We start from the raw sequence: 25,376 nt of genomic DNA, 5'->3' as shown, positions 1-25,376 counted from the left end.
AGTTATTAAAAATACTGGGGCTGGGAGTTTGGCCTAGTGGTAGAGTGCTTGCCTAGCATGCACGAAGACCTGGGTTCAATTTCTCGGTACCACATACATAGGAAAAAGCCAGAAGAATGAGGCTCAAGTGGTAGAACTCTAGCCTTGAGAAAGTCCAAGGACAGTGCTCAGGCCCTGAGCTCAAGCCCAACACTGGCCAAAACAAAACAAAACAAAACAAAAAAATATATATATATATATTCTTTTGCTTATAGTTATTTCATCTACATTTAATTTGTACATTCTTCTCTGTACCTATAATTCTCAAATACATATAGATAGCTCCAATGCTTCCTTGTAACCTAATGACTTACTAAAAAAATTACCATTAAACTTGGTGCTAAAGTGTATGTGATATATAAAGGAGTTTTATGTTTAGACTTGGAGTTCAACCCACAATGTATTCATTCCAAAAATCTCAAGAAATCTGAATTTCCAAGTACTGGTTCTAAGGATTTCAGGTAAGTGATATTCAGCTAGTCTCTTGTTGAATTGATGTTAGTTTTATTAAAAATGTAATGTGGTTTAATAAAGGTACTGGTGTATTCATATGCAAAGAATTTTATAAAGTAAGTGTTATACCCTTAACATTTAATTGCATCACTATTTTATGTGTGGCTTAATACCATTTTTTAAGCTGATCTTTTTAAAAAATGATTCAATGTAGTTTGATCTGTGAAAGAGTAATTTTTTTCCCCTAAGTGTTAGGCTGCTAAGTAAGTAGGAGTCTTTACAGGAATAACTGTTGATACCATGAATGTTATTGCTCACCCTAAATGTTGCCATGTTTCAGAAAGCTACTTCTTCTCCAGCAAAATCTGCTTCATCCATCACCACTACAAAAAATTGTGAGGTTCAAAATCCTGAGCTACTTCAGAAAACTCCAGTTAGTCCTCTGAAAACGGTGGCATCAAAACCAGCTGTGAAGTCAGCTTTGTCCCAGACAATTCAGTCCAGAGAAATAAATAGAGACATTTGTCTGCAGCCTCAATCCAAAGGCAAATCTACAACACCAGGTTATGTATTAAAAACAAACCTAAAGTTATTCATGACTGTATTAAAGGTATCTTAATGTCCTTTTATGAATTGTAGAGAATTGGTATGTTGAAATACTCTAATGTTCAAAATAAGACTTCTTATTTTGAAGTCTTACTTTTACTGAGCTTTAATTAACTGAATGAATATTCCTTAGTGTAGTTTATTAGCTGGTATATTATAACCTATTACATTTTAGCTTTTCCATGATGGTTATGTTGGGTGGCTTTTTCCCCCTAAATTCTCTGATTCAGGAAAGCCATTTTCCATTTATAGTGGAGAATTAATTGTTCTCTACTAGCATGCGGCCCTTCTCAATCCCTCCTCTGAGGTCACACAACCCTCTAAAGGCAAGGCCTAGATCAGAAATATTTCCAGGGACTCAGATGTTTAATTTAGATGTTTCTTTGTATCTTACTGGGTTCTAGTTTGAATATGACATGAAGTGACAGGTTGGGTCCTCAAAATATCAATACTTTTTCTTTTTTTCTTTGTGGGTCATGGGGCTTGAACTCTGCCTGGGTGCTGTTCCTGAGTTCTTCAGCTCAAGGCTACCACCTGACCCCTGGGCCTGGGCACTGTTCCTGAGCTCTTCAGCTCAAGGCTACCGCCCTACTCTTTTTTTTTTTTTTTTTTTTTTTTGCCAGTCCTGGGCTTGAGCTCAGGGCCTGAGCACTGTCCTTGGACTTTCTCAAGGCTAGAGCTCTACCACCTGAGCTTTAGCACCACTTCTGGCTTTTTTCTATATGTGGTACCGAGGAATTGAACCTGGGTCTTCATGCATGCTAGGCAAGCACTTTAACCACTAGGCCAAACTCCCGGCCCCATGCCCTACTCTTGAGCCAAGCCCCACTTCTCGTTTTCTAGAGGTTCATTGGAAATAAGAGTCTTAGGTCCTTTTGTGCCCAGGCTGGCTCTGAACCTTGATCCTCAGATCTCAGCCTCCTGAGTAGCTAGGATTACAGGTGTGAGCCCCTGCCTGATGATTTTCTCTTTCTTTGTCCTAGTTTGGGTTTTGTTTGTTTGTTTATTACTGTTTTTGTTCTTTTACAACATTTGGGAATGATGCTCATTTGTTTTTTGTGTGTTGTTGTTGTTTGTCTTTTTTTTGTTTTGTTTTGTTTTGTTTTTGTTGGTTGTGAGACTTGAACTCTGGGCCTGGGTGCTGTCCCTGAGCTCTTCAGGTCAAGGCTACTGCCCTACCCTTTGAGCCAAAGCATCACTTCCAGTTTTCTTGAGGTTAATTGGAGATAAGGGTCTCATGGACTGTAGTGCCAGGGCTGGCTTTGAACCACGATCTTCAGATCTTAGCCCTGAGTAGCTAGCTGAGTAGCTGAGCTACTGTGCCCAGCTTCATTTGTTTTTACTAAACGGAGGCCTTAGCCCCCTGAAGGTCATGTTTTGGGGGGTTGCTTTCATATAGAATTATCAAGTAGTTATTATCATGGCATATATGAGACAGTATTTGGCAACCTATGGTATAGATAAGACTGATTCTATGTTGTACACATCTAGAATTCTCTGGATGGAGGGAGTGATGTACATACACAGCTGCCCCACTATGGGTGTACTTAAACTATTTAAAGAAATAAGTACTATTTTCAATAGATTGTAAAATCAAACAACCCTTCACTGAGGATTAATTCATACCTTTTTTATTAAAGAATTTATTAACATTAATTTTTACATCATATTTCAAATGACATGTTTAACAAACAGGTGTTCAAGAAGGGAATGTCTATATACAATCACTGGCACTTAGTTTTTAGAACTTAATCAAAATTAGGCTGAGGGTTTGTATATCATAGATACATCTTAATTTATGAAATAAAACATTATGTCTATAGAGTCATAGGTTTTTATGTCTATATCGTTATGTTTATATTTCCATTACCATGTCCATAGCTTTGGGTATGCAAATAGTGAGTCCTCGCTCTTGTACTGTTTGGATCTAATAGCCACATATTAAGGATACCATATGTCTTTTGTTCCTTTGGTCTTGACTTGTCTCACTCAGCATGATTCGCTCTAGATTCATCCACTCATTCCTTTTTTTTGAGAGATAAAAGGAAAAACTCCCCAATTGTCATATTAGACTTCCTAAAAATAAAATACAATAAATTGCACTGGAAAAATATAAATACTTAGAGGTTTTCGTGGCTAGAATAGTTACTTATTGGGTAAGGTAGATTTATTAGTTCTCATGTAGGTAATTTCTGTCCCCTTAAGTTCTGATTGTTCAGTTTGAGTGTCCGCCCATCCCCACTGTCTTGTCACTCTGTTTTGAAAATACCCAATACCTTTTTCCTTTTTTTTTTTTTTTTTCCTCTTCCTTTCTCATTGTTTTCCTGGGGACTGGACCCAAGGCTTCACACATGCTAGGCAAGTGCATGAAGCTATACTTATTCTAAGCACTATTTCTTTTTTTTAACCAAATACTCTAAAATACATTTAGGAAATGTAATTTTTTGAACTATTTTTATAAGTTCTTTTGTGAATGAATATTTCTAATAGAATCAAGACATGAATTTTAGGATTTTCTTCCATAGAAATTTTTAGTATTCTGAATAGGTTTCAAAAACTGCATGTGTTTTCTGCAGGAGGGAGAGGAATTAAACCTTTCCTAGAGCGCTTTGGAGAACGTTGTCAAGAACACAGCAAGGGAAGTCCACCTCGGGACACCCCTCAGAGGTCCCCTGTCATCACTCCAAACACAAAGGCTATCCAAGAGAGATTGTTCCGGCAAAATGGAGGCTCATCCACCTCTCATGTAGCTGAACAGCTCAAGCAGGTGTGGCACTCCATCTGTATGGGGCCTGGGCCCAGGGGTGGTGCTGTAAAACCCTGAAGCCCCTTTATACTCTGTCACTTGCTGCAAATCAGGAATGATATCCTATATTCTGTATGTATTATGAACTTTTCTATTTTAAAGTGGAAGGCATGGAAAGCTTCATAGTGCTTGGCTGTTGTTCTTCAGGGTGCTACTGACTCATATGTAAAATGCTGTTTTGGTGGTTTAGGAGCGTCAGAAAGAACTAGCATGTCTTCGAGGCCGATTTGACAAGGGCAATTTATGGAGTGCCGAAAAAGACAAAAGCTCCAGAAGCAAACAACTAGACCCAAACCAGGTAATGTGAATAGGAAGTAGAAGACTACATTTGGTAGCAACAGTGTTCTTGAGATGTCATTTGTAGTTCAGTATAATTTATAAGTACTTTCCATTTCCAGTTAAATGTGACCCTTTCCATTCATAGGCCACTTAAGTGATGAACACAAATAACTGCTTTTTAACCATATTTCTCCACTTCAATTTCTTCATACTCATTGATGAAGCTAAACTTAATCAACAAGTATATTATTCAATTTCAGATTCCTTGTAATGCTCTGCTTAGATGCTAAAATGCTTCCTAGAATGTACCTTTTCTCATTGACAGCTATTTACCTTTCCTCAAATAATACAAATGGCAAATGTTGTTGTTGTTCTTCTTCTTCGTCGTCGTCGTCGTCATCGTCTTCTTCTTCTTCTTCTCTTACTGTGGGACTTCTTTTTTTTAAATATATTTTTATTGTAATTAATAAAAGGGTTACATGATATTTGCCAGATAGGAGGTGCGTCTGTGGGACTTCTTTTTCCTCTGTCCTACTCAGTATTGAGCCAGGGTTCTAAGCAGACCTAAGTGCCGTGTGGTATATCTGTGCTTATTCCTACCATAAGAAAAAGTGTAATCTTATAGTAAGATTCTATCTCCTTTTATACTTAAGCTGACTTCTAACTTACAATCCATCTGTATTAGCCAACTGAATGTTGGGATTGTAGACATGTAACTCCGTGCCTGGCTTCTTGTGTTTTCAGAGCTTTGGTTTAAATCTTCAAGAGTAAGTATGGTTATTTTCCATTAGCACCTTAATTATTTGTTCATTCATCGAAATGTTTGAGTGCTTACTATATATATATATATATATACATAGCACACAGATGGTTTATTCTCAAAAGTTTCTTTTCTTGTTCTGTAGCTCAGGTTGGATCGGAACTTGTGAGCTTCCTTTGCTAGCCTCTCAAGGACAGATATTAAATGTGTAAAGTTATACCAAGCAAATTTTCATTGTTTCTTGTCTCCCTAAAAAAGATTTACATACTAGGATTAACCACAAATCTGAACAAACCAGAGGACTTGTGTTTTGCACAGGGCTAATCCTCCTCACATACGTTCTCCTTTATTTTGAGGAAATATCTAGAAGAATATTTAATAGCCTTGTTTCATCTGACAACATGTAACTAGATAAGAGTTGTAGTTTCAAGAAACAGAATTGCCTCTATTTATTCTTTGCAGGAAGTTGGCCATCAGAACACTCCCCTCAAGGAGCAGCAAGGTATTTCAAATACTCAGTCACTTCCAGTAACCGACCAGGTACCAGAAAATCAGACTCCAGGAAAAGCTTCTAGTACGGAACCTACAGGTCAGTATTTTCTAACTGCATCTTACTTAAAGTATAGATTTCACTTCATTACAGACTTGGGAGTTGGATTAGAAAGCAGGAGGTACATACTTAGCTATGGTAAATAATACTGAGTGAACATAATTGTACTGGTAGCTTTAGTGGGGTCTTGTTGTGATATTTGGGTAAAAGCCCAGGAGTAGGATTACTGAATTTTAGGGGAGCTCAATGTTCAGTCTTTTGAGAAACCTCCATACTGCTTTCCAGAGTGGTACAACCAGTTTACGTTCTCACCAACAGTGTGGTAGTGTTCCCTTTTGGACACATTCCCACCAGCTGTTATTGTTTGTTTTCTTGATAATGGCCATTATAACTGGGGTGAGATGGAATCTCAGTGTAGTTTTGATTTGCATTTCTTTTATGGCTAGAGATGTTGAGCATTTCTTCATGTGTCTATTGGCTATTCTTATTTCCTCTCCAGAGAAGTCTCCTTTAAGTTCATTAGCCCACTTATTAATGGGATGGTTGTTTCTTTGAGGATTTGTTACTGGGGGGCTTGATGTTTTGAGCTCTGGTATGGAACCAGCCCAGATGTCCTTCAGTAGATGAATTGGTCAGGAAAATCTGTTATATATGTATACAGTGGAATTCTATGCTTCCTTCAAAAAGAATGACAGCATCTCCATTCATATGGAAATAGGAAGACTGGAAAAAATCATATTAAGTGAAATAAGCCAGACCCAAAAAAATATAGGTACCATGGTTTCTCTCATTTGTAGTAATTATTATGTCTAGGATAGTCCTAGCAGAGGAATACAGTTGCTTAGTAGCTGTGTACATATGACCATATAAAATGACACTACTTGAAATGAATTCCAAGGTATGGAAACAAGAATTGTTTTTTTATATGTACTCTATGAAGTTATTTCTGTTTTCTTTCTTTTGTTTTCTCCCCTGTTAGCTCTGTTTTTGATTCTGGTACCCTGTGTTTTATATATACATTTATCTGACTTGGAGAAGGGAAGAGAAATAACAGAATGGTGAAATAAAGGACAAAGGGTGAACCAATGCAACAATGATACTCACAAGACACTGCTGGAAATGAAGTTTATAACTTGTGATGTGGGGAGGGAAAAGGGGAGAAAACCAGGAAGGGGGTAACACTGTTTGACAGGAAATGGACTCACTGCCTTATTTATGTAACTGTAATCCCTCTAAATCACCTTACCATATAGTACAGTAAAATAAAGCAGGAGTTATGGTCTCCTGTAAAGGGCAGATACAGTTAATTTCACTCATTTCCATTGACCATGCATGTGCTTTCCCATGAGTTTGCTTTCCTCTCCCTCTCCCTCTCCCTCTCCCTCTGTTTCTCTCCCTCTCTACTCTCTCTCCCTCTCCTTCTCTTTCTCTCCCTTTCTCTCCTTCTTTCTCTCCCTCTTTCTCTCTCCCCCTCTCTCCCTCTTCCCTTCCTCTTCCTCTCTTTCCTCCTCCTCTCCTTCCTCCTCCTCCTCTTCTTGCTCCTCCTCCTTCTCCTTTCCTCCCTTCTTCCTTTTCTTCCCTCCTAGGTAGCATAGGTTAGCTTTGAACTCAAGATTTAAGATTCTCCTGTCTCTGTCTCCAAAATGGCAGAATTATAAATGTGATCTACCATGCCTGACTAGAATTCATATGTTATGTATTTATTTTTTTTTATGGTGCTTGGGGTTTTATCCCGGTGCACATACTAGACAAACACTTGGGCCATGTCTCTTGGCTACAACTTCTTTTTTTATTTTTTTTGAGAAATATTCAGTAATATCTGATGAACTGTGTACATGAAACTTAATTCAGCTCTTTTGCAAATGATCCATGAACTAGATTCAGTTTTCATGGTAATAATGTATATTATGAGAAAACTTAGATAACATAAATGCCTATCAGAAAACTCAATTGCACTATATGCATATAATCAAGTACTTTGTAGCTGCCTGCCTAGAAGAATAAGGTAGCTTTGTAAGGTAATTATAGGCACTTCAGGGAGCCTATAGTTTGTAATTTTTTTAATAGTATACCATACTGTTATTGCATTTAATGGAATACTTGGATTCCTTGTAGATGGTATTAAAGCAGAATTTACCTACTTTAGGGCAAATACATGTTGCACCAATACTATTAAAATGACCACCGAGAAAGATCTAGGATAATTAGTGAACTAAAGATCCCACACTCATTTTTTTTTTTTTTCCTTGCCAGCCCTGGGCTTGAGCTCAGGGCCTGAGCACTGTCCTTGGACTTTCTCAAGGCTAGAGCTCTACCACGTGAGCCTCAGCACCACTTCTGGTTTCTTTCTATATATGGGGTACCGAGGAATCGAACTTGGGTCTTCATGCGTGCTAGGCAAGCACTCAACCACTAGGCCAAACTCCCGGCCCTCATTTTTTTAAAGTAGGCATGTGTTAATAACAAAGTGACCTCCTATCCCATCTTCTGGCTAGAGTGAGTAAATATAAACTGGAAAACTGGAACCATCCTAAAAGAGCAAGTCTACAAGGGCTGGCAGTTTGTAATTTTTTTATTATTATTATTATTATTATTATTATTTTTTTTTTTTGTGGGTCATGGGGCTTGAACTTGGCCTGGGTGCTATCCCTGAGCTCTTCAGTTCAAGGCTACTGCCCTATCCCTTGAGCCAAACCCCACTTCTTGTTTTCTAGAGGTTAACTGGAGATAAAAGTCTCAGATCCTTTTGTGCCTGAGCTGGCTTTGAGCCTTGATCCTCAGATCTCAGCCTCCTGAGTAGCTAGGATTATAGGCGTGAGTCAAGTGGCTACAGTTTGTAATTTTTAATGTACTTTTCTTTTACTTCCTTGGCTAGATTTATTCCTAAGTATTTTAATCTTCATTATGCGATTGTAAGCGGAATTATGTTAGTTTTTCTTTTTTGAGGTAGGGAATGGGTTTTGAGAATTAGGCCTTGCTCTGTAGCTGAGATTGACCTTGAACTCAAGATCATTCTTCCTCAGGCTCTAAGAAATGAGATAACAGGCATGTGCTACTATACTTGGCTAAATGTAATCATTTTGAAATGTCCAGATAGTTAAGTATTGAGATACTTAATGGATTAAGATAGTTAAGTGTTGAGAGGTAGACACAGCTAATTGAAAGAGTCTTAAAGGTTTTTTTTTTTTTTTTTTTTTTTTTGCCAGTCCTCAGGCTTGAACTCAGGGTCTGAGCGCTGTCCTTGGGCTTTCTCAAGACTAGAGCTCTACCACTTGAGCCACAGCACCACTTCTGGCCTTTTCTATGTGTGTGGTACCAAGGAATTGAATCCGGGTCTTCGTGCATTCTCGGCAAGCACTCTACCACTAGGCCAAACTCCCAGCCCTCTTTAAGGTTTTTAATTCTTCAAATGCGGTCATCTGTAATCAGAGATAATTTTACTTCTTTTCTAATTTGGATACCATTGCTTTCTTTGTCTTATCTAATTGCTTTGGCTAGGAGTCTCAACACTGGTAAATAACAGTAGTGAGAACAGGCATCTTCTCTTTGTTTCTGATCTCAGAGGAAAACTTTAAGTTTTTCAACTTTGTGTTTAGTGTAAGGTTTGTCATGAATGGCATGAATAATGTTGAGGTAGTTTCACTGTAGCCTCAGTTTTTGAGTAACACGACACATTTGTTTAAATGTGAAAACCAGAATGCAGAGAAGTATGTGTAGTCTAACCACCTATTGATAAAACACTAAAACAAAAGAAAGTGTACATATCCAAGGAAATGGAAGATGGGAGAAATCAGTACAAATCTGGCAATATTGGTGCCCCTCTTTTCTCTCCTGGTGGGAGATTAAAACAAGAGCAGAAGCTGGGCGTGGGGACTCACACCTGTAATCCTAGCTACCCAGGAGGCTGAGATCTGAGGATCATGGTTCAAAGCTAGCCTGGGCACTAAAACGTCCCCGAGACTTATTTCTAATTAATCTCCAGAAAACTGGAAGTGGTTCTTTGGCTCAAGGGGCAGGACAGTAGCCTTGAGCTGAAGAGCTCAGACAATGTTCAGGCCCAGAGTTCAAGTCCCATGACTGACTAAATAAATAAATAAATAAATAAACAAATAAATAGTGAGCAGGTATTTGAGAGCATTCTTTGTATTTATAGAATTGAATATTTTTAAGCACATAGATTTATAACAAAAATGTATGAGTCTTTCAAATTTCCAATTATATATCATATTCATTCATATATATATTCATGGGGTCTTTTTCAATTTCTTTTTTAGGTGTTACTGAATGCAAAATGACCAAGTCTAGTCCTCTGAAAATAACACTGTTTTTAGAAGAGGAAAAGTCATTAAAAGTAACATCAGACCCAAAGATTGAGCAGCAGATAGGTTGGTTTTTATTCTTTGTTGCTTGCTAACTCTGGGCACATTATAAGAAGTAATGTACTAATGAAACCATGTACTCATGAGTAGTATTCTCTTTTTAAAAAATGTCTTACGATTTCATAATGTTCCAGGAAATGCTATAGCTTCTGTTAGGCTGTGAAGATGTGATGTGCCATGGTTAGCATTATTGTTATGAACTATGTGGACATCTAGTGGAGTCCCTCACTCCCCGCCCCCCTTCTCCATATCAGGTAGTAAAGGGGTCAGTGACCCTGTGCCCGAGCCAGCCGGCAGCAAGGCGGGATACCTGATTGAGGGGGTGAGGATGAGAAAAGACAAGACAAGACAGGTAATAGGTGGAGTCGGGAGGGCTACAGCCCAAGACTACAGCATAAGGCCGTAAGCTTCAGACAGCAGCAGTCATTTATTTCCTGTTCCGGTTTTATATAGTCTCTACAAAACAAGAACCTGTCAGGTGTTACACTGATAATCAAGTCTCAGCAGAGAGTAATAAAGCAATAACACGTTTGTACATAATGATAATCAAGTCTCAGCAGAAAGTGATTCACAATTCTGACGATACAGCTCAAAGTTCACAGGCAAAGTGTCATACAAGAAAGCTCTTTTCTTTGTGTGGTTATCTTACTCAGTGATGCAGATTCATAGGCCAGCCTGACCCTACATTCGGCTCTCAGCAGCCCTGGAAATATACTGTGAGCTGTTAATAGTTTTCTGTTGCTGTCTGCTGTATGAAATGAAAAGTAATTTTAGGGACCAGTTTTTGAAAGTGAATTTTTTTTTGTGTGTGTGTGTGTACCTGTGTACGTGTGTATGTGTGTAGGTGTACCTGTACATACACATGTACGTGTGTGCATACATGTGTACGTTCGAGTACTGGGGCTTGAACTCAGGGCCTGGGTGCTGTCCCTTAGATTTTTCACTCTGGGCTAGCATTCGACCACTTGAGACACAGCTCCAACTTGTTTTTTTTTGCCAGTCCTGGGCTTGAGCTAAGGGCCTGAGCACTGTCCTTCGGTTTTCTCAAGGCTAGAGCTCTACCACTTGAGCCTCAGGATCACTTCCGGCTTTTTTCTATGTATATGGTACTGAGGAATCAAACCCTGGTCTTCATGCATGCTAGGCAAGCACTTTAACCACTAGGCCAAACTCCTGGCCCACAGCTCTAACTTTTGATGATTAACTGAAGATAAAAGGCTCATGGTATTTCCTGCATGGGCTTATTTTGAACCATAGTCCTCAGTTAGCTTTCTGGGTAGCTAGGATTATATATGAACCACTGATGCTGGATTTTAATATTCTTAAGTTCAGAACATTCAGTCAGCTTCTGGGAGATTTAACCTTTAGTTCTTTTTTTTTTTCAGTCATGGAGCTAGAACTCTTGGCCTGGTTGTTGTCCCTGAGCTCTTCAGCTCAAAGCTAGTGCCTTACCACTGGGGCCACAGTGCCAATTCCTTGACCTTTATTTAATAGATAATGTTATTGAAACTTTGAGAATAGTCTTGGTTTTATATATGAGTACTGTTTTCTTTTTTATTTAGGCTTTTTCCTTGTATTTATTTAGTAAGCATGAGTCTTCTTGGCTGCTCCTTTAATTCTTAAAGGCATAACCTTAGCATTCATACATTGATTTATCTTCCAGAAGTGGTACGTGAAATTGAAATGAGTGTGGACGATGATATCAATAGTTCAAAAGTCATCAATGACATCTTCAGTGATGTCCTAGAGGAAGGCGAGCTGGATGTGGGAAAGAGCCAGGAGAAAGAGGACCCAGCAGAAGCCGAGAACCCTGATGAGCAGGAGGACGCTCTCAATATCTCCTCCATGTCCCTGCTTTCTCCCTTAGCACAGTCGGTGGGCGTGGTGAATCCCGAGGTGAGACTGGCATAGATGTCAGCAGGCCGTGGCACAGATAACCCAAGTAATATAGGGATATGCCCCGTCCCATTTGGGTTGATGCTGCTCTTTAAGACAATATAAAAGGTGTCACTTGTATCTTTGTGGGCTTTCCCTTTTTCCCCCCCTCTCCCTACCTTCTCTTTCTTCCTCTCCCTCTCCTTTTCCTTCTGCTACATCCTCTCTTCCTCCCTCCTTTCCCCCTTCTCCCTCTCCCCCTACCTTCTCCCTCTCTTCCTTCTGATCTCTCCTATCTCCTTTCTTCCCCCTCCCTCCCTCTCCCTACTTCCCTCCTTTTTTTTTTTTCATTGTGAAGCTAGAAATCTGGACTTGGGCGCTGTCCCTGAGCACTTTCACTCAAGGCTAGCACTCTACCACTTTGAAACACAGCTCCACTTCCATCTTCTGGGCTTTAGATAACGTTGCTCAATGGACTGTAATCTTGCTGTGGCATTCACTCACTGTTATTTCTCCCTTTGGTGTCATAGTTTCCTGATCTTCTAAACTAGGTTAATAGTCATGCCTACATCAAACTGCATTGAGCTGCATGTGTGGAACTAATACTCTCTGAGAGCTGTTAGTAGCTATCAATCAAAAGAAAATGAGTGAACTGCCCCTTTGGAGCTTGGTTCAATTAGATCTATAGCTCTATCTATCTATAATCTATCTTTGGACCTATCTAGTTTTATTTTTGTGCTGCTTGTAGAGTTGTGAGGGTGATGTCTCTGAGGATTTTTCTACTCAATGCTAGCGCTCTACCACCTGAGCCATAGCTCCACTTCCTGCTTTTTGGTGGTTAATTGAAGTTAAGAATCTTAAGGACTTTCCTGTCTAGGCTGGCTTTGAATTACTCTCCTCAGATATTAGTATCCTGAGTAGCTGAGATTATAGATTATAGGTGCCTAGATAGATTTTTTTTTTTTTCTCCAATCCTGAGGACTCAGTGCCAATTCCAATTTTTTTTTTTTTTTGAGGAGGGGTCATAGGACTTGAACTTGGCCTGGGCACTGTCCTTTTTTCATCTCTAGTCTACTGCCCTACCCCTGGGTCTGGGCATTGTCCTGAGCTCTTCATCTCAAGGCTACTGCCCTACCCTTGAGCCAAGCCCCAATTCCCGTTTTCTAGAGGTTAATTGGAGATAAGAGTCTCAGGTCCTTTTGTGCATGGGCTGGCTTTGAACCTTGATCCTCAGATCTCAGCCTGAATAGGTAGAATTACAGGTATGAGCCATCTTGCCCGGCCCAGCTTTTTCTGTGTATGTGGCACTGGCTTCATGCATGCTAGGTGAGGATTCTACCACTAGGCCACACTCCAGCTCCCCTAGCTAGATTTATTTTTACAAAGCTTATCCTATATTACAAAGAATATTCTGTCTTTGTATGTTTATTCATTATTTTTTAAACAAATTTTCTCATTTTGCTTTATTATGAAACAATTGACTTGTTGAATTAATTTATTTTCTAAGGATTAAATAAATTATTTAGAATCAGAGTTACCTGCCTATAATTGATAAGCATGAATAAATGCTGTATATAACTTCACTAATATCTGAGTGTTGATAATAGTTGTTTTCTTCTGTACACTCAGCACATGGGAGGCTGAGGCAGGAGGATGGCAAGCTTCAGGCCAGTCTGGGCCATAGACTAGGAAGGAGACCCTGTTTAAAAAACAAATGACAAAAATCAAATAATAAAGTTGACAGAAGAAATATATTATCTTTTCTTCCCGTAGACTTTGATGTCCTCACCTAAACTGGAATTAGAAGACTCTAGCCTCGGTGATGAAAGTCCCAAGCCGGGAAAATTCCAGAGAACCCGAGTCCCTCGAGCTGAGTCTGGTGACAGCATTAGTTCTGAGGACAGAGGCCTTCTTTACAGGTAAGGATGAGAGGGAAGCCTCTCGTTCAGGGCCATAGCTACATGGATAATCTATTCAGAACTCATCTCCATAAAGTTTGTAATAATTTTTCAGCCTCTTTTCCACCAAACAGTATTTCCATGCTTCTGAAATGTTTAATATTATTGTCAAATTCTGATGATGTGTTCAATTAGAGATAATATTCAGTGTGTTTCTGGATTTCTAACTGATTTTTTTCCTCTGAAGCATTGATGCTTATAGGTCTCAAAGGTTCAAAGAAACAGAGCGTCCTTCAATAAAGCAAGTGATAGTTCGGAAAGAAGATGTTACATCAAGATTAGATGAAAAAAAGAATGCCTTTTCTGGTCATGTTAATATCAAACAGAAGATGCAGGTACTTGCTTGTGTGGTGAGGCTGTGAGTTCTACTCTGTGGTGCTCAAGACCCTGTTCCATTCTTTCTTTGCACCCTAATGTCTAGAATAGTGTCTGACACACACACACACACACACACACACACACACACACACACACACACACACACACACAAAACCAGCAGACACTTGAATTTAGTATATTTTCAGAAATGTACTCTTTTTTTTTTTTTTTTTTTTTTGCCAGTCATGGGCCTTGAACTCAGGGCCTAAACACCGTACGCTAGGCAAGCACTCTACCACTAGGCCAAACTCCTGGCCACTGTACTCTTGTTTCATATTATGGAATGACTGTTAATCATTTGTCATAAATATCTTTCAACTATGACCATTAGAATTGGAAAACGGTGAAGTGAAAAATTTATTATGCTTCTCAAAGTTCTTTTTGTCCTAAGAAATGCCATGTTTTTAAAGTTGAGATAACTAATTTAAATGAAATAAGTTAGATAATCTTAAGTTTCTACTTTGTTAGACATAGCCCTGATAATAATCAATTTGGTGTCTTTTCACAGAGAAGAATGTTTATAGTTTGAATACCATAACCTATGTTAAAAAAATGTTTTGCTGTTTACTGTAGAAAGTTGAGCAGTGAAATTATTTTGCCTTTACTCTGAAAAATTTGGAAGTTAATCTGGTTAGATTAGTAAAATGAAAGTGAATTATACTTACAAGTGTGGACTTTTTCTTCCTCTCTGGTTTCCTTAGGACCTCAATAATGAAATAAATCTGCAGCAGACAGTGATTTACCAAGCCAGCCAGGCCCTGAACTGCTGTGTGGATGAAGAGCATGGGAAAGGGTCCCTGGAGGAAGCAGAAGCTGAGCGACTTCTTTTGATTGCAAGTAGGTGCCACACTATAAACAGCTCCCCAAAGGCCAGCCAGGCATAACACATGTCCTTGGATATAGTGAAAAGTCTTGAGTCTTAGAAATTCTGGAAATCTCTTCCTGATCATCTGTTTCTATGTATGTGGTACATAGGAATCAAATATGGTTTTCATGCATGCTAAGCAAGCACTCTGCCACTAGACCAAACTCCTGGTCCCAAGAAATACAGTATTTTAAACGAAGATACAAAGACCCGGGTTCGATTCCTTGGTACCACATGCATAGAAAAAAGCTGGAAGTGGTGCTGAGGCTCAAGTGGTAGAGCTCTAACCTTGAGAAAGTCCAAGGACAGTGCTCAGGCCCAGAGCTAAAGCTCAAGACTGGCAAAAAACAAAAACAAAAAACCCCCAAAACCCCCAAAATCTCTATGCCTGTAAACGAAGATACATATACACACTCCTGTTTCTGGCTTTCCCTTTATATCCATGTACAGCTAAAATAAGTGAGGTTGGTTTTGTTTATGTGTGGTTGTAGTGGAGCATTCTGGGAGGAAAGACATAGTATTTCACCTAGGAAAAGGGATCAAAAGTTGTAATTATAAAGATCACCAGAGATGACTGATGTCATTTTTGGGCTTAAATATAATTACTGTCTCAGTACACTTTCTCAAATAGCCACATATGTAGAAATAGTCGCAGTTCTAATATTTGGAATACTGTTCACTTGCTATTTCTGTGTAGCTGAGAAGAGAACACTTCTGATGGAGGAGCTGAATAAACTGAAGAGTGAAGGGCCTCAGAGGAAGAACAGGGCTGGTCCCTCAAGCCAGAGTGGATCCATCGCCTCCAAGGGATCTGTCACTTTGTCAGAAATCCGCTTGCCTTTGAAAGCAGATTTTGTTTGTAGCCTGGCTCAGAAACTAGGTATGTTAATTTTGAGTTCCTTCTAGACCACATGCTAGATTATGACTTTAATCTAGATTGGATATGGGCAAGAGAAATATACATAATGCATACATAATCACACAAAACTCCTATCTTGGGCCTTCAATACTTTTTGTCAGAATCTGTGTATAAAAGGGGAGAGAAGTTTTATAGATGGCCATGCAGTAGGGGATATAGCATATTTTCCTAACATGAAACTCTGACAGAATGGGCTATTTGGCTTTCATTAGTCAATAGTATTGTAGATGCATATAATTTATTGTGCTTCCTCTGTTCCAGTTAAAACTCACCACATTAAGCTGGGCCCTAGTGGCTCACACCTGTAATTCTATCTACTCATGAGGCTGGGATCTGAGGATCACATTCAGCCAGCCCAGCCAGGGCAAGAAAGCCTGTCAGATTCTTATCTCTAATAAACTACTCTGAAAAAGTCAGAAATGGCACTAGCCATTGTGCTAGCCTTGAGCAAAAGGAAGATCAGAGGCAGTGCCCAGGCCCTGAGTTCAAGCCCCAGGACTGGCTCCTTCCCTTCCCTCCCAAACAATAACAACAACCACAAAACCTTACCCTTTTAGGAAACTTGTGCAAATCATAAATTGCTGGTGGTGCTGAGCACCTCAGTGAAGATGTTTGTGAAGTCTTATTCCCTTCTATTGATGGAATGAGTAGTCGATAAACTTGTAGGAAATATATCCTACTAAAAATCATACCAAGCCAAAGGGTACAGGGAAATATGACAGCAGAATCTGAAAACAAAGCAAGACAGTTCTAGAAAAACTTAACAAATTAAGGTTTCAGTAGATACTAGGTGAGTGTTTTATAAAGTTCTTTAAAACTTTTACTTGGAGAATATTCTCCACATGGCTGGTAGGAGGTGAATTTGAGAGGAAAGAAGGAGGTGTTCAATAGTTTGAGCATTATTGTGTACATAATAACATTATTGTAGGAATGAATTCACTTGAGTTCTAGTGCTTGCTATGGTCTGATGGTAGGTATAAAACTCGTGGTTATCTACTCTGCACTTTGAGGTGTGGTTATTACTGACAAATAATGGTAATGAAGCAAATGTTCATATTTGTATTAGAATTTATCTTTCTTAGCCAGGCATGGTGGCTCACACCTGTAATCCTAGCTATTTAGGAGGTTGAGATCTGAGAATCAAAGTTCAGAGCCAGCCCAGGCACAAAAGGACCTGAGACTCTTATCTCCAATTAACCTCTAGAAAACAGGAAGTGGGACTTGGTTCAAGGGTAGCCTTGAACCAAAGAGCTCAGAGACAGCACCTATGCTGAGTTCAAGCCCCATGACCCACAAAAAAAAGAAAAAAAAAAAGAACTTACCTTTGTTTTGAGGTGCTGGTATTGAATCTTAAATTTAGGGTCTCTCTCTCTTATCTTTTTTACTCAAGGCTGTTGGTCTACCACTTGAGCCACAGCTCCGCTTCTGTTTTTTTGCTGATTAATTGGGGATAAAAGTCTTATGAACTTTTTTGCCAAATCTGGCTTCAGAGTTCTGTCCTGAAATCTCAACCTCTTGAATCGGAAATATTACAGGTATGAACCATCAGCAACTGGTACTTTCTCAGTTTTGAAATATTATACTTTATTCTTTGGAGATTTATATCATAGTTAGGGAACATTAAGTACAGTTCAAATTGTAGACACTGAGAAATGTTGAATGAAGTTATTTCAACTCATATAACTATGAGAGAACATGATGAAGTTTATTCCTAGATTATGACTGTCAGATTATGTCTTATTTACAATTTGGAAGCTTGATCTGAACAACATTAAATGTAAATATTATGTAAGTCAATTGCAGTCTGGCTTTATTTCTTTGGTCTTCCAGAATGCTCGATAGCTGATTTGATTTTGTTTGTGTAATTATGTAATATGATTATTTCTTCCAGATGCAGCAAATTACTATTATTTAATTATACTGAAAGCAGGAGCTGAAAACATGGTAGCCACACCATTAGCAAGTACTTCAAATTCTCTGAATGGTGATGCTCTGACATTCACGACTACATTTACTCTGTAAGTGAATCAGGCATTGGCTTGTTCAGACATGTTTTTCACTTTATAAAGTTAACACAGTTAGGTGACAGTACATTTTGTGGTCCTCTGATGAAACTTGGGGCTTCTTGCATGCTAGGCACATGCTGCAGCATTGAGCTGCATTCCAACTAGGAATTCCTAGAATTCCTAGAATGTTTTATGTTCATCTCCTATAATACAGCCTTCAAACTCTTCTGTATGTTTCTGATGGTATCTTTTTCCTGTTGAGTAGCATATATCTTCTGTGTGATTATAGATATTTAGTGTTTTGAAGTATTGCACCATATATATTTTTTAAATTGGTTCTGGTCATGAACTCAGGGTCTGGGAGCTGTCCCTGAGCTTCTTTGTGCTCTACCACTTGAGCCACAGCTCTGCTTCTGGCTTCTGAGTAGTTTGTTGGAGGTAAGAATCTCAGAGACTTGCCTATACCACTCTGGCTTTTTCTGAATAGTTTATTGGAGATAAGAGTCTTGTGGAATTGCCTTTCCTGGCTGGTTTCAAACTGTGACCCTCAGATTTCAGCCTTTTGAGTAGCTAGGATTATATGAGACTCAGGTGCCCTTTTGCACCATACATTTTATAAATGATTCAAATCTTATAATGTGCTCTTTATCCATTCTTAGTACAAAGATATTCATATTTAGTGTCATTTATTTTGAAATTATAAAATCAAGATCTAATCTGAAAATGAATTGCTACTTCTGTTAGAGATCTTAAGTTACAAATACTGAGGAGAATACTTCTGTAGGAAAAAAAATCTCTCTGGTCTTAACAATTTTTACTGTGTTTAGTTAAAAACACAATGGATTGTTTTATTCTCAGAGCCCTGAAATAGTCATTTGACATTTTATTTATTTATTTATCTATCTATTTATTTATTTATTTATTTATTGCCAGTCCTGGGGCTTAAACTCAGGATCTGAGCACTGTCCTTTGGCTTTCTCAGGGCTACAGCTCTACAACTTGAGCCTCAGCACCACTTCGGCTTTTTTCTTTTCTTTTCTTTTCCTTTCCTTTCCTTTCTTTTCCTCCCCCCCCTTTCTTCTCTCTCTCTCTTCTCTCTTTTTCTTTCTTTCTTTCTTTCTTTCTTTCTTTCTTTCTTTCTTTCTTTCTTTCTTTCTTTCTTTCTTTCTTTCTTTCTTCCTTTCCTTTCCTTTCCTTTCCTTTCCTTTCCTTTCCTTTCCTTTCCTTTCTTTTTTTCTTTCCTTTTTCCTTTCCTTTTTCCTTTCCTGTCCTGTCCTTTCCTCTTTCCTGTCCTGTCCTGTCCTGGGCTTGAGCTCAGGGCCTGAGCACTGTCTTTGGACTTTCTCAAGGCTAGAGCTCTACCACTTGAGCATCAGCACTGCTTCTGGCTTTTTCTACGTATGTGGTACTGAGGAATGGAACCTGGGCCTTTGTGCGTGCTAGGCAAGCACTCTACCACTAAGCCAAACTCCCAGCCCCCCCTTGACATTATTTTAAAAGACATAATTTGATGTTTTTCTTCAGTTATATTTGATTTTTTTTTTCAGGCAAGATGTATCCAATGATTTTGAAATAAATATTGAAGTTTACAGCTTGGTAAGCAGTTAAAGATTTCTAGAATAACAACTGTGTTTTTCTTAACAATATTACATTTTAAGATAATAATATTTTGGGTTTGTGTATAGGTACAGAAGAAAGATTCCTCAGGCCTTGATAAGAAGAAAAAAACATCAAAATCCAAGGTGAGAATGACAGATGCCTAGTGAAATATTACAATCAGAAATATAGATCATCAGTTGGCCAGGAGTTTGGCCTACCTTAGAGAACTTGCCTAGTATGAATTTAAACCTGGGTTCGATTTCTCAGTAACACCAACATAGAAAAAGCTGAAAATGGTGCTGTGGCTCAAGTGGTAGAACTCTAGCCTTGAGAAAGCCCAAGGAAAATGCTCAGGCCCTGAGTTCTAAGCCCCAGGACTGGCTAAAAAAAAAGAAGAAAAAGAAAAATACAGTCAATTATATTAACTTGATGGATGGTTTGGATAGACATGCTGTAGATGTGAGTACTACATGTGAGACATTTAGATGGTTGTGGGTTTTACGTGTTAGCATGGCTCTCTCGGTACACGCAAATAGACAACTGATTCTTTAGTCAGGTGGCAGCTGCTAAGCCCTCTCCCATGCTCTTACTATTGTCCACTGCAATATGGTAATGTGGTCACTTGTGCAGGTTAAGGATGGAGTGGTAGCTGAGTTCCCATCTTTCTCATCCACCCTTGTTTCCCTCCTATCACAAACATTTTTTTCTCAATTCTGATGTTCTGTTGGAAAAAATGAGGAGAAAAATTTATTTAGTTCTGAAAAAATAATTCGAATAGTATCTGTTAAAAATTGTTTTAATAAGTAGAAAGGGATAAGAAAGAAATAGGGCGAATTTGGTCACAGCACTTTACCTTCATGTATAAGAATATCACAATGGAACCCTTTGTACAATTAATATACATTAATAAATAGAGAAAAACATGTTGGGAAAGCTTTCATAAAGGACTTGAGTGTGATCTAGTCATTTATGTTTTATGTGGAATATCTGTTTTTAAACTTTGAATCACAGTATTTAAGAGGAAATAAATTTTACTATCTCTTTCTCTAGGCTATTACTCCAAAGAGACTCCTTACATCTATAACCACAGTAAGTTATAATTTTTAAGAAACTGTGATCTCTTGAAATGTCTACATCTTGCACATACAGTTAGGCATGTATTAATTAGCTCAAAATACCCAGTACAATGAGAATCTTTAAAACATACTAGTAAGTTCTAGCACTTGGGAGACAGAGGCAGGAGGATTGTGAATTGAAGGCCAGCCTGAGCTAAATAGTTGGACCTTGCCTTCAAACAAAGAAGCAAAATGACATTAGTGGAGAAAAAAAAATTTTTTTTTTTTTTTGTAGGAGAAACTTTTTGTGAAATGTTCTTGTCCTTTTACAGTCTTATACTTAGTATTTAAATTTTCATATCAAAGAAAGGAAGTAACTCTTTTTTTTATACCTTTATGTTCTTTTTAGAAAAGCAGCCTTCATTCATCAGGTGAGTAGATCCTAAGCTACTTGAAACTCTAAGAAGAATTATGTATCTTATTTATGAGTGTTTACCTTGCTTTATGGTGTTTTACCTTGGTTCCCTTCGGGGTGATATTTTCTATTCAAGCTTTCTTAGTGACATGAAAGATTACTGACATAATAGCATGCAGCCAGCTCACACCCATTTCAGGCACCATATATGTGATCTCATCATTGAGTACATGTGTGATCTCGTTCTTGGCAGCACCTCCTCCTACCCTGTACATTTCTTTTACACTATCCACAAGGCATTTACTTTTCATCTTTCTGATAAGGATGGGCCCTGCATTGTTTCAGAAAAGCCAGAAGAGGCCTCCTTTGGAAGGGCTTTTGGCCCTAAGTTTTCAAAGGGGAATAGGATGAGGCTGGTTTCACTTACCTCCCTTGGGCTATTGGTGTCTTTTCTTTTGGCACAGGAGAGTAACTAAGAAGACCTGGGCAGGGCTAGATAGCTTCTGGTTAATTTTGTCAGTCTGATTGTTAATAGTAATGCAATTTCCCTACTTCTTATGGTTAAATTATTTTGAATGTCCTCATTTTTAGATTCTGTTTCTTTAAAGACTCAACCATCCCAGCTGGGCACTGTGGCTCATGCCTGTAATCCTAGCTACTCAGGGGAGGCTGAGATCTGAGGATCACCATTCAAAGCCAGCCCGGGCACTAAATAGTCTGTGAGACTCTTATCTTCAATTAGCTACCAGAAAACCGGAAGTGGTGCTATGGCTCAAGTGGTAGGGTGGTAGCCTTGAGCTGAAGACCTCAGGGACAACATCCAGGCCAGAGTTCAAGTCCACAACTGACCAAAAATAAAAGAAAAAAGACTCATCCCAAATGTTAAGGAGATGTATACCCTAAAAGAAAGCTATATAGAAGGTTTTCTTTCAGTAGCAAAAGTTGGTGTTGTATGTCCTCACATTTAACAAAGAGAAAAATGAAGCAGCAGACTGCTGTCATTCTGTTGGGATGGGAAAGGATTACTAGTAATTCTGAGAAGAGTCATGGGAACTGAAGCTAATTCCTCTCCTTGCAGTCCTGGCCAGCCCAGGAGGCCTCCATGCTGTGCGCACCAGCAACTTTGCCCTGGTTGGATCTCATACTCTCTCTCTGGCCTCAGTAGGAAATATCAAATTCGCTTTGGACAAGGTAACCCGCCTTTATTTACAGATGCCTGGCATTGTTATTACATTTAATTTTAGAAAAATTAGGTAAATGAAAATTCCACAGTGCCATGTATTTTGAATCTTTGATTGGAAATACATTGTTGAAGACACATGTTTTAACAGAAGCAATGCAGTTTTTGATGTTGGAAGTATTTTTCTTGTGTTTTAATTCTCTGTCACTTCTGAGAAAAGAAGTGTTATCTCTTGCGTTTAAGTGTTAAATTTGCAGTATTGTGTGTATTTGAGCTCATATTTTGGATTTAGTGTGGATTTAATTTCTTAAGTGGAGGAAAGATATATTTATCTTATAGAAAAGGCTTTTGGAAGCTGGGTGGCTTCTTTCCCATACTTCCGCCCAAAATAAAGATTTCAGAATTCAGACCTGCATTTCATTACTTTTGAGTGAGTTTCTACCATAATTTAACTAACCGAACATACATCTAAAAAGATCATTTGAAGGAATGACAAACACAGAGGCAGAGATGTTCTTTAATTATCCTAAAACTTCTTCATTATCATGTAATAACTGTGCAGTGATATTTTAACAAATACCTACAAAATATACCGATCAAATCAGAGGAATTTAGTATTCCCTTCTAATTTCTGTATGTTGGAGTCTTGGAGCTTTCGTCTTCTGGCTCTGCATGAAATCTGTACAGTAGTAGGTGCTATTGAGCTCTAGTCTCCTTGTGTGCTGTGAACCACTAGACTTCAGTCCTTCTACCTCACTGTTGAGGTACTGGTACTGAGGCTCCCTTCATCCTCCTCCCTCCTCCCCTTCTGTCTGCAGTAATAACAATTCTGCATTCAGATTGGTCATTTAAATCTACATGAGAGTTGTAATACTTTTCTTTGAAACATTATTGTAAGAGATTTCTGCAGGCCCAAAATAGAGGTGAAGCCCTATAAAGATAAGGCCTTGTTTCTAGTATTTGCCCTGCTAGTAATGTGTACTTTAACATTTCTTATTTTCCCTAGAGGAAATAATAGATTAACAAAAGCAATCTAACTTTAAAATTCTATAAAATGTTTTCTTTTAGGTAACAGAAAAAGCTGACTGTATTTGAAATTTTGACTACTCTTAATGTATATATTTTAACATGTTAATTTCTAAAATTTTATATGACCTTTTTTTTTAAGTAGCTCAGTTAATTTTTTACAAGTTGAGTGATCCTGGGTCTTTTTTGTTTGTTTTAGATAAATTATGATGTAAAAGAGCGAGAGCTACTGAGCTATTTGTTCCAGGAAAAGGTTGCTGTTATTTTCTTTCCTTGAAACTAATACGTTTAAGAAATCAGTTCTTAATTTTTGGTCTGTGTGTGCTCTTGTTTCACTAACTCCTCTCATGTATCTAGTTATTTGGGATAATGAAGGGCATTATTCTTACTTTGGATCTTACAGATGACCATCTTTGTTCTTCACTCAAAGTTCTTTATGGCTCCCTTTCAAACTCCTCCATTTTCTATGCATGCTTGGTACCGAGGTTTTCTCTTTGTTCTTTCTTCCATTTACTAATTCTTAAATATTCTGTGTTCACTTCAGTATTGATTGTTTTTCCTGAGTAACAATTAGAATACAAAATTAATAACAATGTTTTAAACAAAAATTATTCAATATTTTTGGCATCCTATTTACTGCAAGAGGTATGATGATACCTTAAATACTAGTAGAAAGTCTGCTTGGCCCAGATTGACTAATTCATACATAATTATATAGATAAAACTTTGTATTAACACTAAAATTATGCTGAACATAAACATTTTAAATGTGCTCATGAAGATCAATACAAGCATTCTTCAAGATTATAGAAATACTAATTAACAAAATGTTGGGCAGTGTTATTTTTATTTTAAATTCTTTTTTTTTTTTTTTTTTTTTTTTTTTTTTTTGTGGTTCATGGGGCTTGAACTCAGCCTGGGCGCTGTCCCTGAGCTTTTCAACTCAAGGCTGCTACCCTATCCTTGAGCCAAGCCCCACTTCCTGTTTTCTCGAGGTTAATTGGGGATAAAAGTGTCAAGGTCCTTTTGTACCTGGGCTGGCTTTGAACCTTGATCCTCAGATCTCAGCCTCCTGAGTAGCTAGGATTATAGGTGTGAGCCATCGCGCCTGGCTTATTTTAAATTCTTTAGACAATGCTTGGGATTTATAAATTAGATAAACACAGGGAATGGCATTCTGGGATTTATAAATTAGATAAACACAGGAACTGGCGTTCTGTGAGCTATGTATTACCATGGTGCAAATTTGTACATGTGTAAGAGATTTCATTAAATTTTTTTTTTTCCTTTGGTCAGTTGTGGGGCTTGAACTCTGCACCTGGGTGTTGTCCCTGAGCTCTTCAGCTCAAGGCTAGTGCCCTACTACTTGTGCCACAGTACTACTTCTGGTTTTCTGGTGGTTAATTGGAGATAAGAATCTCAGCCATCCGGGCTGGCTTTGATCTGTGATTCTCAGATTTCAGCCTCCGAAGTAGCTAAGATTACTGGCAAGGGCCATTGGCACCCAACTTCATTAATCTTTAAATTGAAATTGCAGGACATATTTTAATATGACTGTTCTTTTCTAAGCTTTGGCACAATTCAATTCAAAATGTCACTCCTAAAAATAACATTAATTATAGTTCCATTTTTAAATAACTCCTTCAAAATTACAACTTAAATTGCCAGCTACATGACTGAGTACAAAATCAAATCACTGAACTTAATTATCTTTTATTCTTAACTATAAAGTCAATTAGTGGACAATTATAATATGATTTTATGAGCAATGGAAAGCAAAAATGTATTTGAGTAACTTGTGGCTGCTATGTTTGAGTACTAAAGGTAGCTGACATTTCTTTTTAGTTACTGAGGAAATATTAGATTTATACTCAGAAGGTTCTGTTATAATTGACCTTGAGAGATGGAGCAGTTCTTTCTTGTCTACAGATACTGTTCTGGATAAGGGGAATATTTGTTTATTGTACTGGTGCCTTGTCAGGAAAGCCTGAGCCAGAGAATTGCAGGGTTATCTCTAAGATTACTTCACTGTGGAATTTTTGTGGGGCGTGACATCATCTGTTTGATCTCTGGAGTTAGGACAACACTAATAGTAGATTGCTAATCTGATTAGAGCTTTTAGCTACTGACTAAAGCCTGGCACCCAAGAGGGTAAATGCTGGATCTCATATCATTTGTTTCAGTAGGGAATCCAACATAGTCATTATTCTATATTTCGATGGAAAATG

The 25,376-nt window shown here is 38.2% G+C and overlaps 1 protein-coding gene across 3 annotated transcripts in view; it reads left to right on the top strand.

Moving 5' to 3' along the window:
* Positions 1–25,376, top strand: part of Anln (anillin, actin binding protein) — a 50,185-nt gene that overhangs the window by 11,266 nt on the left and 13,543 nt on the right. For 2 of the 3 annotated variants that reach the window (XM_090332632.1, XM_090332630.1), the window contains 16 exons: positions 833–1,055; positions 3,675–3,865; positions 4,095–4,202; positions 5,406–5,532; positions 9,768–9,878; positions 11,536–11,768; positions 13,521–13,666; positions 13,893–14,040; positions 14,785–14,920; positions 15,646–15,828; positions 17,759–17,885; positions 19,421–19,469; positions 19,559–19,615; positions 20,523–20,561; positions 20,937–20,958; positions 22,021–22,133. In XM_090332632.1, the coding sequence (XP_090188758.1) occupies positions 833–1,055; positions 3,675–3,865; positions 4,095–4,202; positions 5,406–5,532; positions 9,768–9,878; positions 11,536–11,768; positions 13,521–13,666; positions 13,893–14,040; positions 14,785–14,920; positions 15,646–15,828; positions 17,759–17,885; positions 19,421–19,469; positions 19,559–19,615; positions 20,523–20,561; positions 20,937–20,958; positions 22,021–22,133 (2,013 nt within the window). Of the gene's footprint in view, positions 1–832; positions 1,056–3,674; positions 3,866–4,094; positions 4,203–5,405; positions 5,533–9,767; positions 9,879–11,535; positions 11,769–13,520; positions 13,667–13,892; positions 14,041–14,784; positions 14,921–15,645; positions 15,829–17,758; positions 17,886–19,420; positions 19,470–19,558; positions 19,616–20,522; positions 20,562–20,936; positions 20,959–22,020; positions 22,134–23,347; positions 23,402–25,376 lie in introns of all 3 variants that reach the window. The other variant, XM_090332631.1, reaches the window with a different exon arrangement.

Source organism: Megascapheus bottae, chromosome 5 (genome assembly GCF_031878675.1).
Source record: "Megascapheus bottae isolate mThoBot1 chromosome 5, mThoBot2.hap1, whole genome shotgun sequence".
Lineage (NCBI taxonomy): Eukaryota > Metazoa > Chordata > Mammalia > Rodentia > Geomyidae > Megascapheus > Megascapheus bottae.
The sequence above is the reverse complement of the archived record's forward strand: the minus strand, read 5'-3'. Positions and strand labels throughout refer to the sequence as shown.